This window comes from Gopherus evgoodei, chromosome 4 (assembly GCF_007399415.2).
Source record: "Gopherus evgoodei ecotype Sinaloan lineage chromosome 4, rGopEvg1_v1.p, whole genome shotgun sequence".
NCBI lineage: Eukaryota > Metazoa > Chordata > Testudines > Testudinidae > Gopherus > Gopherus evgoodei.
The window spans coordinates 132824028-132838546 of NC_044325.1; the positions used below are offsets into that span (position 1 = coordinate 132824028).

General features: G+C 47.9%; 1 protein-coding gene across 7 annotated transcripts in view; it reads left to right on the forward strand.

Annotated features, from left to right (window-relative positions):
* Positions 1 to 14519, forward strand: part of PPFIA4 (PTPRF interacting protein alpha 4) — a 204408-nt gene that overhangs the window by 171850 nt on the left and 18039 nt on the right. For 5 of the 7 annotated variants that reach the window (XM_030561135.1, XM_030561139.1, XM_030561137.1 and 2 more), the window contains exons 23-26: positions 3882 to 3944; positions 5035 to 5061; positions 10241 to 10416; positions 13879 to 13976. In XM_030561135.1, coding sequence (XP_030416995.1) covers positions 3882 to 3944; positions 5035 to 5061; positions 10241 to 10416; positions 13879 to 13976 — 364 coding nt within the window. The remainder of the gene's footprint in view (positions 1 to 3881; positions 3945 to 5034; positions 5062 to 10240; positions 10417 to 13878; positions 13977 to 14519) is intronic. The other 2 variants (XM_030561140.1, XM_030561141.1) reach the window with 1 other exon arrangement.

A 14519-nucleotide genomic window follows, 5' to 3' on the forward strand; every position in this document is an offset into this window, starting at 1 on the left:
GCACTCCCAATCATTGGCAGCAATTCTGCGGCGAGGGGATCCTTCCGCGCTCCCGGTCTTCGGGGCACTTCGGCGGCGGGTCCTGGAGCGAGTGAAGGACCCACTGCAGAATTGCTGCTGAAGACCCGGAGCATGAAGGACCGCCCGCCGCCAAATTGCCACTGAGGGCAGCAAAATGCCGCCCCCCTAAATCCTGGCACCCTAGGCGACTGCCTAGGTCGCCTAAATGGAAGCGCCGGCCCTGCATCTCTTCCTAGCAATCCTTTTTCCTGGAAAAACATCCCATGGTCGAAGAATCCAAAGCCCTCTCTCTGACACCACTTTTTGTAACCATGCATTTACTTCCACAATTCAATGGTCCCTACCTAGGCCTTTTCCTTCAACAGGGAGGATGGACAAGAACACAACTTGTTCCTCAAACTCCCTTTCCTTCTTTCCAGAGCCAAGTAGTCTGCAGTGACCTGCTCAAGGTCATTCTTGGCAGTATCATTGGTGTCCTCATGGAAAAGTAGGAAGGGGTAGTGGTCCGAGGGCTTGATAAGTCTTGGCAGACACTCTGTTACATCCTGAATTCTAGCTCCAGTCAAGCAGCACACTTCTTGAGTTTCTTGGTCTGAACGGCAGATGGACGACTCCGTCCCTCTTAGGAGGGAGTCCCCGACAACCACCACCCGTCTCCTCCTCTTGGGAATGGTGGTCATGGAACCCCCATCCCTAGGACAATATATCCCATGCCTTCTGGTCGATGGGAACTCCTTCTGATCCTTTCCCTCAGATGACTCTTCCAAACCAGTCTGCGCCATAGTACCTGTGCAGAGAGCCTGAAAATGGTTTCTTACCTCTATCTGCATTGGAGGCACATGGGTTCTCCTCTTCCATTTTCTAGAGGTGACATGCTGCCAATTTTCTTCCCCGTTCTGCACTGCCCTCTGATTCTTCTGCATGCCATGCCTGCAGTCCCCAAACGCTGGCTTCTATCCAGAAAGTCTTTATCTTCTCTGATGCAGTGCAGTGTTAATACTTGGGTCTCTAGTCCTTTAACCTTCTCTTCCAATATGGAGACCAGCTTGCACTTCATACAGACAAAGTCGCTTCTGTCTGCTGGGAGAAAGACAAACATGGCACATCCTGTGCAGGTCACAACAGCTAATCACTCACTATCCAGATTGTCTTCCTTCTAAGAACCTCTTCAGATGCTGTATTTGCTGCTCATAGAAGCCTGAAAGGCAAAAACTGTGGGAACTCCCCTCAGGAGAACTCCCAGGCTAACTCCCTCTGTTGGCTTCTCCTCTGTTGGCAGCTCACTTGGTTCGCAACTGGTTGCTTTTTTATAAGGCTGCTGGCTCAAAGCAGTTGCCCCGGCTCAAAGCCTTCCCTCCAATCAATCACTCAAGGCCCACCTGGAACAAAGCACTCCCAATTCACACTTCTCAAACAAACAACCAGACAGTCAAACAGTCACACAGTTGGAACAGACCATGAGGCTTGCTTTGGGACCACGGCCCTCACCTGATTGGCAGTCGCTTTTGGAGCCTCCAAGCGAAGCTGCCCTGCGCTCAAGCTCTGATGTTTCCCACAAGAGGAAGAGGGGTCATTCTCCCTCCTCTGGTATAGTGAGGAAAAGGTCCCATAAAATGAGCTAGGACCATTCCAGGGCTCGGGGACACTCCTCTTCTGTAATCCCTCTGGCACGCAGGATGCAGCAAGTCCATCTAACTGCTCCCCAGGACCACGCTGAGAGCCCCTACCATCAACTCCAGTTCTGGCCATGAGGCATCCATTGAGTCCGGTACTGATTAACGTCAGCACCAGTGCTGACTGACTCTATACCAACAGCAACTTGGTGGCATCTGACGTGCTTTGCCTCTCAGTCCCGGACTCTGCACTTATTCAGGAGTTCTCTGATACCATGGCTTCTACCGCCTCATCCCAGCTCTGCTATTGGCACCTTCTGGCTACGTCACAGAGCCACCAGGTTCATCAGCACCACAGCTTGCACCACCCGGGCCTCAGATTGTGGAGCATCTTTGGTACGCCCTTAGCCTAGGTACCAGCACCTCTTCCAGTACCATGTGGGAGTGTTCCTCATTCAGTGCCAATCCCCCATTCCTCTTCATCACCGATGCTGCCCCCGTATGGGGCTTCAGATGAGTCTGACTGTTTGTTGCCCTGTCAGTGCTGGCTCCCCTGTTGTCACTAGAGACCCTCTGGGACTTCTCAATATCCAGGTCAGGGTCATCTCCTCCCTCGTCATCAAATATGCACCAGAGATTGTCCGCGGCTCACCATTGGTACTGAGATTGGCATCTGTACCATAGTCAAGAAGGGGCACTTGGCCTAGTGCCTACTGGCCACCAATGCTTTATCCTTATGCCCAGTGTCCTCTTTAGACTCCTTGGGATGTTCCTCGGTCCCTAAGGTCCTGCTCTTTGACCTGCTCCGGATTGAGATCACCAGTCCCGTTGGTGGCTCCATCTGTCAAACCATCTCAGCGGCCGGTGACTGCTGAGCCCGTCCTCCTGTACTCAGGTTATTCCAACCAGATCTTATGGTGCCAGAACAAGACTTGTTGCTGATGCAGTGAACTGCCTTGGATGACTTTCCCTTGCCAGAATCTTCCCCTCCATCAGGACCCAAGGACTTTCAGGCATATCAGAACCTCCAGAGGCAAATGAGCGCTACCTTGGGCAGGCTTCCCTCAGGAGAATACGCATAAGCTTCTGTCTGATGGCCAGGTTTTATTTTCACAAAAAAAGATGAAACCCTGCACTCTTTTAAAGACCCCCACCACCACCCAGGCTACTTTACATTCTTTGGGAGTATACACTCTGGCCATGAAGAGACGCCACTGTAGCTGTCAGTAGCCGCTGCAACTGTGTATTCTACTTAGGTGACTCCCACGCAGGATGCGTGGGAGGTGGAGCTTGGAGTCTGTTTAAACAAGGACTTCAGGATTGCCTTCCCAAAGTTTGCATCTGATTTGGGTGCAGCAGTGATTGGTAGACGCATGCACAGAGGACCAAGTGGCAGCCCTGCCAATGTCCAATATAGGAATGTCACTTAGAAATGTCATATACTTAAAGAAGTAAAACAGTCACCTACCTGTACCTGTTGTTCTTTGAGGTCTGAGGCGGACGTGTATTCCACGGCCCACCCTCCGTCCCCTCTGCATTGGCGTCTATGCTTCTGACATTTGCTGCAAAGGAATTGAGAGGGTCAGGGTGGTCTTGCCCTTCTGTGGCCAGGGGAGTGGCTGAGCACTGCCCCATGGGTACTGCGAGGCAAAGTTCTCCGACTCCAGTGCTCTGGGAACTCACCCATCTAAGTAGCAGACACATCTCAAAGAACAACAGTTACAAGTAGGTAACCATCTTTTCCCCTCACTTGTATTCCAGAGCAAAAAATTCCACTAATTAAATACGCATGGTGTAAAATACTACTGCATTTTATCCATTTTAAATGTGCTCTTTGTTCTTGGAATGGGGTGGCTGGGCGCACCGCACCGCTCATCATTCTATACTGTCACACTTCTTATCTCTTTTACCAACGTAGGGAGCCCTAGGTGAGTTTCATGGAAGCTGAAAGTGTGTGTCTCTACAGGAATGTGAGGAATCCACCAGTGTCCTTTAGATGTAGATAAACAGAACCAGATTCTGATCTCAGTCTGGTGTAAATGAGCAGAAATTCCTTGTGTGAAACCAGTGAGAGAGAAGAATCCAGCCGTAAAGTCTGTATATGTCTCATTGTTATCCACTGTAGAACCTGAAATACCATCTCTAATTGAACTTGCTTCACCTAGAATTTTGAGCTGACGGTTGTGCCCCCGTTGTAATGTGCCATCGACCTTTCTCTGATCGACCTTTCTGACCTTTTCCCTCTAGTCCTCCGGAAATGTCTGGCTCACACACGAGGAGATGGAGAACATGGCAACTTCCACCAAAACGGTTAGTTTCTTGCGTCTAATCCCATCTCCCATCTGAGTCGCATGACAGTTACCACGCATAACACTGAAGGAGTGCTAGTGCTGAAATCTCAGTCTGGTGAATGGAAAGGGATCTGTATCTCATGCAGTCATGGCAAGCTGCCTTTGGAAAATGATTTGCGCAGTTTCTATCGCTGCTTTTTTATTCCCACTAGTAAGAAATGTGTTTTCCTTTTTCAGGGTCCTGCTGGTTTTGCTGAGACCATGATGACTGTCTCTCTCTGTCCACCTCTAGTTAAAAAAAAAAAAAAAAAAAAAAGGTGCAGAGAAGCCAGCCTAGAATGTGAAATCCTGACACCCTCCCCCCCTCAAAGTCACTGGCCAAACTTCAATTTATTTCAATGGGGCCAGGATTTTAGGGATCTCAGTCTCTTTCGTAGTGGCCAGGTGTCCACATCACACCACCTGCCCTCACAAGGGATGTTAATCGGCCTGCGTTGGCCCTGCAGATGTTGAGTGTGGGTCACCAGCATAGTGTCCAGGTCAGGAATGGAGCAAGCTGGCTGGGTAGTGTGATGGAAGCTTGCACTGCCGCTGCCTGACTTGTGTCTGTTCTTTGGGAAATGCAGGCTCTCAGCCTGGCATCTCTGCCCAGTGCTACACCTGCTTGTCACAATGAGCATGTGCTCTAGAGGCATCTGTGCCAGTCTCCAAGCCCGAAGTAACTGTGCTGGGGAGAACAGGACTCCTGGAGCATAGCAGCATTGTGGATGAAAAACTGGCCCCCATCGAAGTCAGTGGCAAAATTGCCTTTGATTCACGCAGGATCAGGATTGCACCAGTGCTCACTTGCTCTCTAGCTAAGAGACACATGCTCCTGAGTTGCATATGAAGTGGGCATTCCCATTTCCTGTCTGGCTGACTCAGGTCAGGACTCTCGCAAAGGACACTGAGTCCCTCTAGTTCTAGTACCTTTCTTCTGACCGCAATGTATCACCTTTCAGATACGTGTGTTCTGTTCTGTTTATGTTTGAAGGGCGTGATCCCCCCCGTGGCAGAGGTACTGACTTTACCTGTTGTTTTTGTTGACATGCTACATTTGTTACAATTAGGACACAGAGGAGGGCAGCTGGGCACAGGTGAGATCCTCCATGTCATCTCTTTCCATGTCTGTTAGCTAGGCGAGCCGGGCTCAGGAGCAGGGCCCCCACCCAGGGAATCTCACACAACCCTCTTGTAAATTGAATGCCTTAGTGACACTGTGTGTGTCCAATCACATCACTCCGTTTCCATGCAGGCCACTCCCTCGGACAGTTATTCAACATTTAGCCCCGCCCTTTTCCCCCTTAAACCCTACCCCAAAGGGACGTCACTGGAAGGTTGGTGAAGACAGCAGCAGAGAACACTCAAAAGGCAAGGGAAAAACCTTATTTTCTCCTGTGGTTTGTTGACTCCTCCTTTGTCTCATTTTATAGCGGGGATAATGTTCACTGAGCTGGAGCTTCATCTCTTGCCTATGACCAACCAATAATATGTACTAGCCAGCCTCCACGCTCCTGCACCAGGAACATGGCTCTTTCATTGCTGGCTGGGGTTGAATGCAATGTTTCTTTTGACTCTTGTTTTAGATGTCCCCAGAACTAACACAGCGCACAATTTCTGAGTTTGTGTACTGCAGGTGACAGCCTGGGCTGAGGTTTGGCATGTTGGGGAAGGGGCCTTCGCCATTTCCAAGGTGTGGAAAATCCATGGCTAAAAGCACTGCTTGCAGGACTGGCTTCAGGCACCAGCGGAGGAAGCACGTGCCTGGGGCGGCACATGCTAAGGGGTGGCATTCCTGCCATTCTTGGAGTGGCACAGTCCAAGCGGCTTTTTTTTTTTTTTTGCTTGGGGCGGCAAAAATGGTAGTAACTTTCAGCCGTGGCTGTAGTAACTCTCAGCCCTGAGTTCCCTGCTGCCTGGAAATGGTTTTCTAAAATTGGGGACCTATTTCTAGTAAAAATGCTTGTGATCTCATCTCCCCATACATGGTATGTCCTGGGGTCACCGGTTATAGTCCATCCACCCCCAGTCGGTTAACAAAGCTGGCAAATGACTAGATGATAGAATAAGCTACTTGAGCCCAAATCATTCCCCCACCCCCAGCTTCCAGGGAGCTCTGATTTGAGTCCGGATCTGGATTCCGGTTCTGATCATCTGGGCGCCTCTAGAGCATATTAGCCAGGACTTTCCTTCCATGGACTTCATAAAAAACATAGGGCAGGCAGTGTAGCCATGTTCCAGCAGTGATACAATCCCTCCTCTCTCCCCACCATCCTTAGTAACCTCAGCCCTCACCTGTTCTGTTTGATCAGCCATGCCTGTCAAATGCGTCGCTGGCTTTGTAGCCAAAGACAAGACATCTCTGTTCTGTTCAGTGCACGACTATCCTTTCCATGAGAAAAGAGTAAGACCTTCCGTTAGCAATAGTAATAAAGAGCCTGAGAACAGCTGTAGTGCTGCACATCTGGCAGCATAAGCTAACTGCCTCATTACCCCAGGAGGGAAGGAAGTAGCCATTTATAGAGGGGGGTAGAGGTGGGAGAATGAAGAAAAACTGAACTGACACCAAGCAAATTGCCTTTTCTGGTAGGAAGACAACACTGCTCCCGCTCCCAGTATTGAAACAGGGTCCATTTTAGGGATACCCCGGGGGGGGGCAAGTGAAGCAATTTGCCCCAGGCCCCGCAAGGGCGCCCACGAGAATATAGTATTCTATAGCATTGCAACTTTTTTTTTATGGAAGGGGCCCCTGAAATTGCTTTGTCCCAGGCTCCCTGAATCCTCTGGGTGGTCTGTACGTAGAGATGGGACAGTGCTTCCTGCCAAGGATAAAAAACCAGGGGTTGATATACCACATGTAGCCTTCCAGGTCCTACCCACCCATGAGAGTCCTGCTCACTTGCTGATGTGGTTGGAGTTAATGAGAGTATCATTTGGGCCTGATCCTTGATTGCCCTGCACCTGGTGCAAAGAGGGTGCTGATCTGCCATGTTGATGGGGTGGCATTTTAATCTGACTTGAGACTGGTGTCAGTAATCGCACCGGGGGCAGGGCAGTGGAGCACAAGGCCCTTTCTCTTCCAGACTTGGGGCTTGATCCAGAGAAGTGCTGAGCACTCCCAGCTGTTGCGGGCATCGGCGAATGCTGAGCCACTGAGCTTTTCTCAGCAAATTCTCTGAGTTGCCCTATTACCAGTATAACATTTACATTATGAAATTTAAGTAACAAAATATTGAGAGAGGAAAATTTTTGACCGCTGGTTTTAATTTTGATTTATATAACATCATTCATCCAAATATTGCAAACGTTAATTAAGCTCACAACATCTGTGTGAGATACTGTTGGCAAGTATTAAACTGGTTACACTTAATAACAACAATGTAGCTCATGCCCACTCAGCCTGATGCTCTGTCACCCTCTAGTGGTGGCTGGGGCACATATAGAGATTGAAGAGTTTGCTGCAGCTAGAATTAGTCCGGAATTTTTTGACAAAATATTTTTTTCATCCGAAAATGCCATTTTATTGAAACCTAACTGTGAGCAGGAAAGGGTGGATGCAACATATTTCCCATTCTGAAAAATTAGTTGGGAAAAAAAAATTTCTAAATTGCTGGAATGTCTCATTTTAACTTCTTCTGAGATGCACAAGTACCATATTTTGGTTTGAAGTGACTTTTTGTTCTGAAATTTAAGTTAATTTAAGGTTTAAAAAGTAAAAAAAAAAGGTCATAATTGAAACAAAATGTTTTGAGATTATCCGAACAAAGCGTTCAATAGACTTGATCTGAAAATATTTTTGGATTTTTCAGTTTGTGAAAATTTTCAACACTTAAATTTTTTGTCGCAGTTTGAGAGAGAGAGACTTTTCAGAGTCTAATGGAAAAACTATTTTCTGACCAGCTTCAACCATGGCTAACAGAGCTGGGTCCCTTAGCTCAGACCAGGGAGGGTCATGCTTGGAGATCCAAGGATCCCCTCTTCCATCAATCCATCCAGGGTGGGGGCATTATAAATATAAATTTTTATACAGGCTTTTCATCTGTATTTCTCTAACCTGCAACATGTCTGCTCAGACAGAGATGAACTGACTCAAGTTATTTATCTAAACACAATTTATTAGTAATTGGACAGACAATTGCAAAAGCAAAATTCCCAATAAAATCAAGTTGGCTGAAAATCAGCCAACTTCTTCTAAATGCAAGCGCTTTGAAAAAACATCTTGCACCAACATGTCCTATATCAGAGGGGTAGCCGTGTTAGTCTGGATCTGTAAAAGCAGCAAAGAATCCTGTGGCATCTAGTAGACTAAAAGATGTTTTGGAGCATGAGCTTTCATGGGTGAATACCCACTTCGTCAGATGCATGTAGTGGAAATTTCCAGGGGCAGGTATATATATGCAAGCAAGCTAGAGATAATGAAGTTAGTTCAATCAGGGAGAATGAGGCCCTGTTCTAGCAGTTGAGGTGTGAAAACCAAGGGAGGAGAAACTGTTTTTGTAGTTGGCAAGCCATTCAAAGTCTTTGTTTAATCCTGAGCTGATGGTGTCAAATTTGCAGATGAACTGAAGCTCAGCAGTTTCTCTTTGAAGTCTGGTCCTGAAGTTTTTTTGCTGCAGGATGGCCACCTTAAGGTCTGCTATAGTGTGTCCAGGGAGGTTGAAGTGTTCTCCTACAGGTTTTTGTATATTGCCATTCCTAATATCTGATTTGTGTCCATTTATCCTTTTCTGTAGCGACTGTCCAGTTTGGCCGATGTACGTAGCAGAGGGGCATTGCTGGCATATGATGGCGTATGTTACATTGGTGGACGTGCAGGTGAATGAACCGGTGATGGTGTGGCAGATCTGGTTAGGTCCTGTGATGGTGTCGCTGGTGTAGATATGTGGGCAGAGTTGGCATCGAGGTTTGTTGCATGGATTGGTTCCTGAGCTAGAGTTACTATGGTGAGGTGTGCAGTTACTGGTGAGAAAATGTTTCAGGTTGGCAGGTTGCCTGTGGGCGAGGACTGGCCTGCCACCCAAGGCCTGTGAAAGTGTGGGACCATTGTCCAGGATGGGTTGTAGATCCCTGATGATGCGTTGGAGGGGTTTTAGCTGGGGACTGTATGTGATGGCCAGTGGAGTCCTGTTGGTTTCTTTCTTGGGTTTGTCTTGCAGTAGGAGGCTTCTGGGTACACGTCTGGCTCTGTTGATCTGTTTCTTTATTTCTTCGTGCGGGTATTGTAGTTTTGAGAATGCTTGGTGGAGATTTTGTAGGTGTTGGTCTCTGTCTGAGGGGTTAGAGCAGATGCGGTTGTACCTCAATGCTTCACTGTAGACAATGGACTGTGTGAAGTGCCCGGGATGGAAGCTGGAGGCATGAAGGTAGGCATAGCGGTCGGTAGGTTTTCGGTATAGGGTGGTGTTAATGTGATCATCACTTATTCGCACTGTGGTGTCTAGGAAGTGGCCCTCCCGTGTAGATTGGTCCAGGCTGAGGTTGATGGTAGGGTGGAAGCTGTTGAAATCGTGGTGGAATTTTTCCAGAATTTCCTTCCCATGGGTCCAGATGATGAAGATGACATCTCATATCTACACCAGCGACACCATCACAGGACCTAAGCAGATCAGCCACACCATCACCGGTTCATTCACCTGCACGTCCACCAATGTAATATACGCCATCATATGCCAGCAATGCCCCTCTGCTATGTACATTGGCCAAACTGGACAGTCGCTACGGAAAAGGATAAATGGACACAAATCAGATATTAGGAATGGCAATATACAAAAACCTGTAGGAGAACACTTCAGCCTCCCTGGCCACACTATAGCAGACCTTAAGGTGGCCATCCTGCAGCAAAAAAACTTCAGGACCAGACTTCAAAGAGAAACTGCTGAGCTTCAGTTCATCTGCAAATTTGACACCATCAGCTCAGGATTAAACAAAGACTTTGAATGGCTTGCCAACTACAAAAACAGTTTTTCCTTCCTTGGTTTTCACACCTCAACTTCTAGAACAGGGCCTCATCCTCCCTGGCTGAACTAACCTCATTATCTCTAGCTTGCTTGTATATATATACCTGCCCCTGGAAATTTCCACTACATGCATCTGACGAAGTGGGTATTCACCCACGAAAGCTCATGCTCCAAAACGTCTGTTAGTCTATAAGGTGCCACAGGATTCTTTGCTGCTTCAACATGTCCTAAAGTGCCACCACTGAGTCCCCTGGAAAGCTGTGTCTGCAGCACTGCTGAGAGCCATCATGTATTCACGCTTTTCCCTTTGCTTTCACAGTCGCTGGCCTATGGGGACATGAACCATGAATGGATTGGGAATGAATGGCTGCCTAGTCTGGGGCTCCCACAATATCGCAGCTACTTCATGGAGTGTCTCGTTGATGCTCGGATGCTGGACCACCTGACTAAGAAAGATCTCAGAGTGCATCTAAAAATGGTCGACAGCTTCCATCGGTGAGCTGGTCTTCCATGGAAAGTGTTAAGAGTATTAAGTCCCTTCCTGAGCAGTAAAGGAGAAGGCCTGTTGCAAACAGAATAGAACATGTGGTCTGTAGGTCTTGTGATTTCAAGGGTTCCTAAGTGGGATTCTCCCCAGATTTTAGCCAGACCCAGCTGGTGTGGCTGAGCATTCTCAGACACCGGCTTTGGAGGAAGAGTTATTCAGGTTCAAACTGGATGATCTGGAACAACGTAGAAAGGCTGATGTTCTCCTTCATGAAATTCCCTTTGCAGATCCCCAGTGTAGGTGGTTGCATGGCACGAAAGCACTCAATCCAGGTCAACCACAAGGGGTAGTGCAATTTTTGACCCAGGAGTAGAACATCCCAAACCACAAAGGTAAAAGGCCCCTTCTGCTCATCTGTCTGTCCCACCATTTGTTCACCTGCTGGAGCAGTCATGGAAGCAGCTCATCCATTTCTCTGACCTTGTATTTGGGGGAGGGCATGAAAGAACACTGGGGTTGCAGTTGGAGTTGCTACTGTCGGCTGTAGAGTGGGAGTTCCTAGACAAGAGTTTGCTGTCACTGCTGCTCCAGATCAGCTTGCAGGCCATGTATGGGGAGATCCTGAAGCCCTGGAGGGTTGAGAGTGCTGTGTGGATCTGCAGGTGACAGACCTTCCTGTGGTGTTCCTCCCTCTGCCCTCCCCAGGCACGTCACCAGGGGGTCACTACCGTGGGCAGAGCCTGTCCCCGAGGAGTCGGAGAAGAGCTCCAAGGCCTTGCACCTGGACGTAAGAGGCAGCATATGGGTTACAAAGACTTCACTGGGGAACTGCAGCCGGGCTGTCCTGGCAGGAGCTTAACCACAAGTGTGTGGTTGGGGGCAGGGAGCATCCCCCCACACACACACACTTGGGGGCTGTCAGTGCAGGTCTGGCTCCCTTTGTGCACCACTAGGGGCGAGGAGGAGGCAAGGCCATGATCTCCTGTCCCTAATGCCAGCCTGTTATGGCACGTGGGGTGAGGACCGTGTACTGCAGCCCCTGATGGTGTGTCTCAGCAGGCATGAAAAGTTAGATGCCTGCAAGTCACCAGGGCCTGATGAAATGCATCCTAGAATACTCAAGGAGTTGATAGAGGAGGTTTCTGAGCCTCTAGCTATTATCTTTGGGAAATCATGGGAGACGGGGGAGATTCCAGAAGACTGGAAGGGGGTAAATATAGTGCCCATCTATAAAAAGGGAAATAAAAACAACCCAGGAAACTACAGACCAGTTAGTTTAACTTCTGTGCCAGGGAAGATAATGGAGCAGATAATTAAAGAAATCATCTGCAAACACTTGGAAGGTGGTAAGGTGATAGGGAATAGCCAGCATGGATTTGTAAAGAACAAATCGTGTCAAACTAATCTGATAGCATTCTTTGATAGGATAACGAGCCTTGTGGATAAGGGAGAAGCGGTGGATGTGATATACCTAGACTTTAGTAAGGCATTTGATATGGTCTCGCATGATATTCTTATAGATAAACTAGGAAAGTACAATTTAGATGGGTCTACTATAAGGTGGGTGCATAACTGGCTGGATAACCGTACTCAGAGAGTAGTTATTAATGGCTCCCAATCCTGCTGGAAAGGTATAACCAGTGGGGTTCCGCAGGGGTCTGTTTTGGGACCGGTTCTGTTCAATATCTTCATCAACGATTTAGATGTTGGCATAGAAAGTACACTTATTAAGTTTGCGGACGATACCAAACTGGGAGGGATTGCAACTGCTTTGGAGGACAGGGTAAAAATTCAAAATGATCTGGACAAATTGGAGAAATGGTCTGAGGTAAACAGGATGAAGTTCAATAAAGATAAATGCAAAGTGCTCCACTTAGGAAGGAACAATCAGTTTCACACATACAGAATGGGAGGAGACTGTCTAGGAAGGAGTATGGCAGAAAGAGATCTAGGGGTCATAGTGGACCACAAGCTTAATATGAGTCAACAGTGTGATACTGTTGCAAAAAAAGCAAATGTGATTCTGGGATGCATTAACAGGTGTGTTGTAAACAAGACATGAGAAGTCATTCTTCCGCTTTACTCTGCACTGGTTAGGCCTCAACTGGAGTATTGTGTCCAGTTCTGGGCACCGCATTTCAAGAAAGATGTGGAGAAACTGAAGAGGGTCCAGAGAAGAGCAACGAGAATGATTAAAGGTCTTGAGAACATGACCTATGAAGGAAGGCTGAAGGAATTGGGTTTGTTTAGTTTGGAAAAGAGAAGACTGAGAGGGGACATGATAGCAGTTTTCAGGTATCTAAAAGGGTGTCATCAGGAGGAGGGAGAAAACTTGTTCACCTTAGCCTCCAATGATAGAACAAGAAGCAATGGGCTTAAACTGCAGCAAGGGAGATTTAGGTTGGACATTAGGAAAAAGTTCCTAACTGTCAGGGTAGTTAAACACTGGAATAGATTGCCTAGGGAAGTTGTGGAATCTCCATCTCTGGAGATATTTAAGAGTAGGTTAGATAAATGTCTATTAGGGATGGTCTAGTCAGTATTTGGTCCTGCCATGAGGGCAGGGGACTGGACTCGATGACCTCTCGAGGTCCCTTCCAGTCCTAGAGTCTATGAGTCTATGCTCCCCGACACTCTGAGGCACTGCAGGAGGAATTATTGCTCTCTGGGGCTGCATTCCTCCTGGACAGCCCCCTGGGGTGCAGCTGAGAGCTGGCTGGCTCTCTGAGAGCTGGGTTGTGTCCCCTGCTCCCAGGAATAGGAGTTGGGTGCGTGGTGGGTCTTCAGAACGTCCCACTGCAACCTCCTCAACAAGGACAGTACGACACCTCTCGATCCTTGCCAGTGAGTGAAGTGCAGGTTCCTGAGCCCTGTGCAGCATCGGGACTCCCTGGCACTTCAGGAACCCCTGCTCCAGCTAACAACCAGGAAGCCCAAAGCTATAGAATTCCCAGGCAAGAGAGTTCTGACCTGTCAAAGGGCTTGAACTGGTGAGTTTGGATCCATGTCCTCCCATGCAGACAGAACAGGTGGAGGCTGAATGCCCAAGTACGACGGATAATGCATATGAATACAGGACTGACTGGGACAGACATATCCCAGCCTAGGGACAGCAAACCCCTAGGCCCAGATCCAAAGTATTTAGATTCCTAACTACCATTAAAATCAAGGGCTGTTAGCTGCCTACGTACCTTTGAGGATCTGGGCGCTAGAGCTGGCCCTGTAGAGTACAAAGACTCTGGAAGGTGAGCTAGCTGGAAGGGTTTCTCTCAGTGCTAACGTCTTTAACCTTCTCCACTATGCTGGTTTTGGTTTGAGAGTTTCTCTTTAGGGAGTTTCGATAACAAGGTTCAACCTTTTCTTGGAGCTTCCCTCTGCCAAGTTGTGAACCTCGCTGAGAAGCAGACTCCTCCATTTCTTGTCTTAGTGTATCCTGTCCCGAGCGTTGAGCATGTATTGTGTTTTCCCAGCACCAGCCTCCAGTATGGCATCATGTGCCTGAAGAGGTTAAATTATGACCGCAAGGAGCTTCAGAGGCGGCGAGAGGAAAGCCAACACGAAATCAAAGGTCAGTAACAATTTAAAAGAGCGGCTTGTGTCTCAGGGAAAATGACAGCAGAAGTGAACCCACCTTCTTCTATTTCCCTTCCTTTGTTTTTTAATCCAAAAGGCAACACTTCCTAACCGATATCATACAGTCACTAGCCATTGCCCCTTCTATATATAGAGGAAATTGGCTTCTCACATATCCATGGAGTAGCTGTCGGCAAATTGTGACTTCTTAATAAGTTCTGCTCTCTGCAGAATACTTGCTTAGAAGCAGAGTCTTTTTTACTGGTTCCTTCTTGTTCCCCTTTGAAGTCCTGATCCTGTTGGTCAGATCGCGTTCATTTGAACAAACAAGGAATTCTGACGGCAGGTGGGAGATGAATGGCAAGAGCAGAGAAGCCCTGAGGATATAAAGAGGCCCCAGTAGCAGCTCTATTGCAGTTGGACTCGAATGAAGAATTGGTTGAACTTACTGGGAGAGCCCACTTGATGACTGTATTTGACTTAAAGAATGCCTGCCCCCACATGAATTTAGTTTCCACAGGGAATTGGAGGTTTCTGT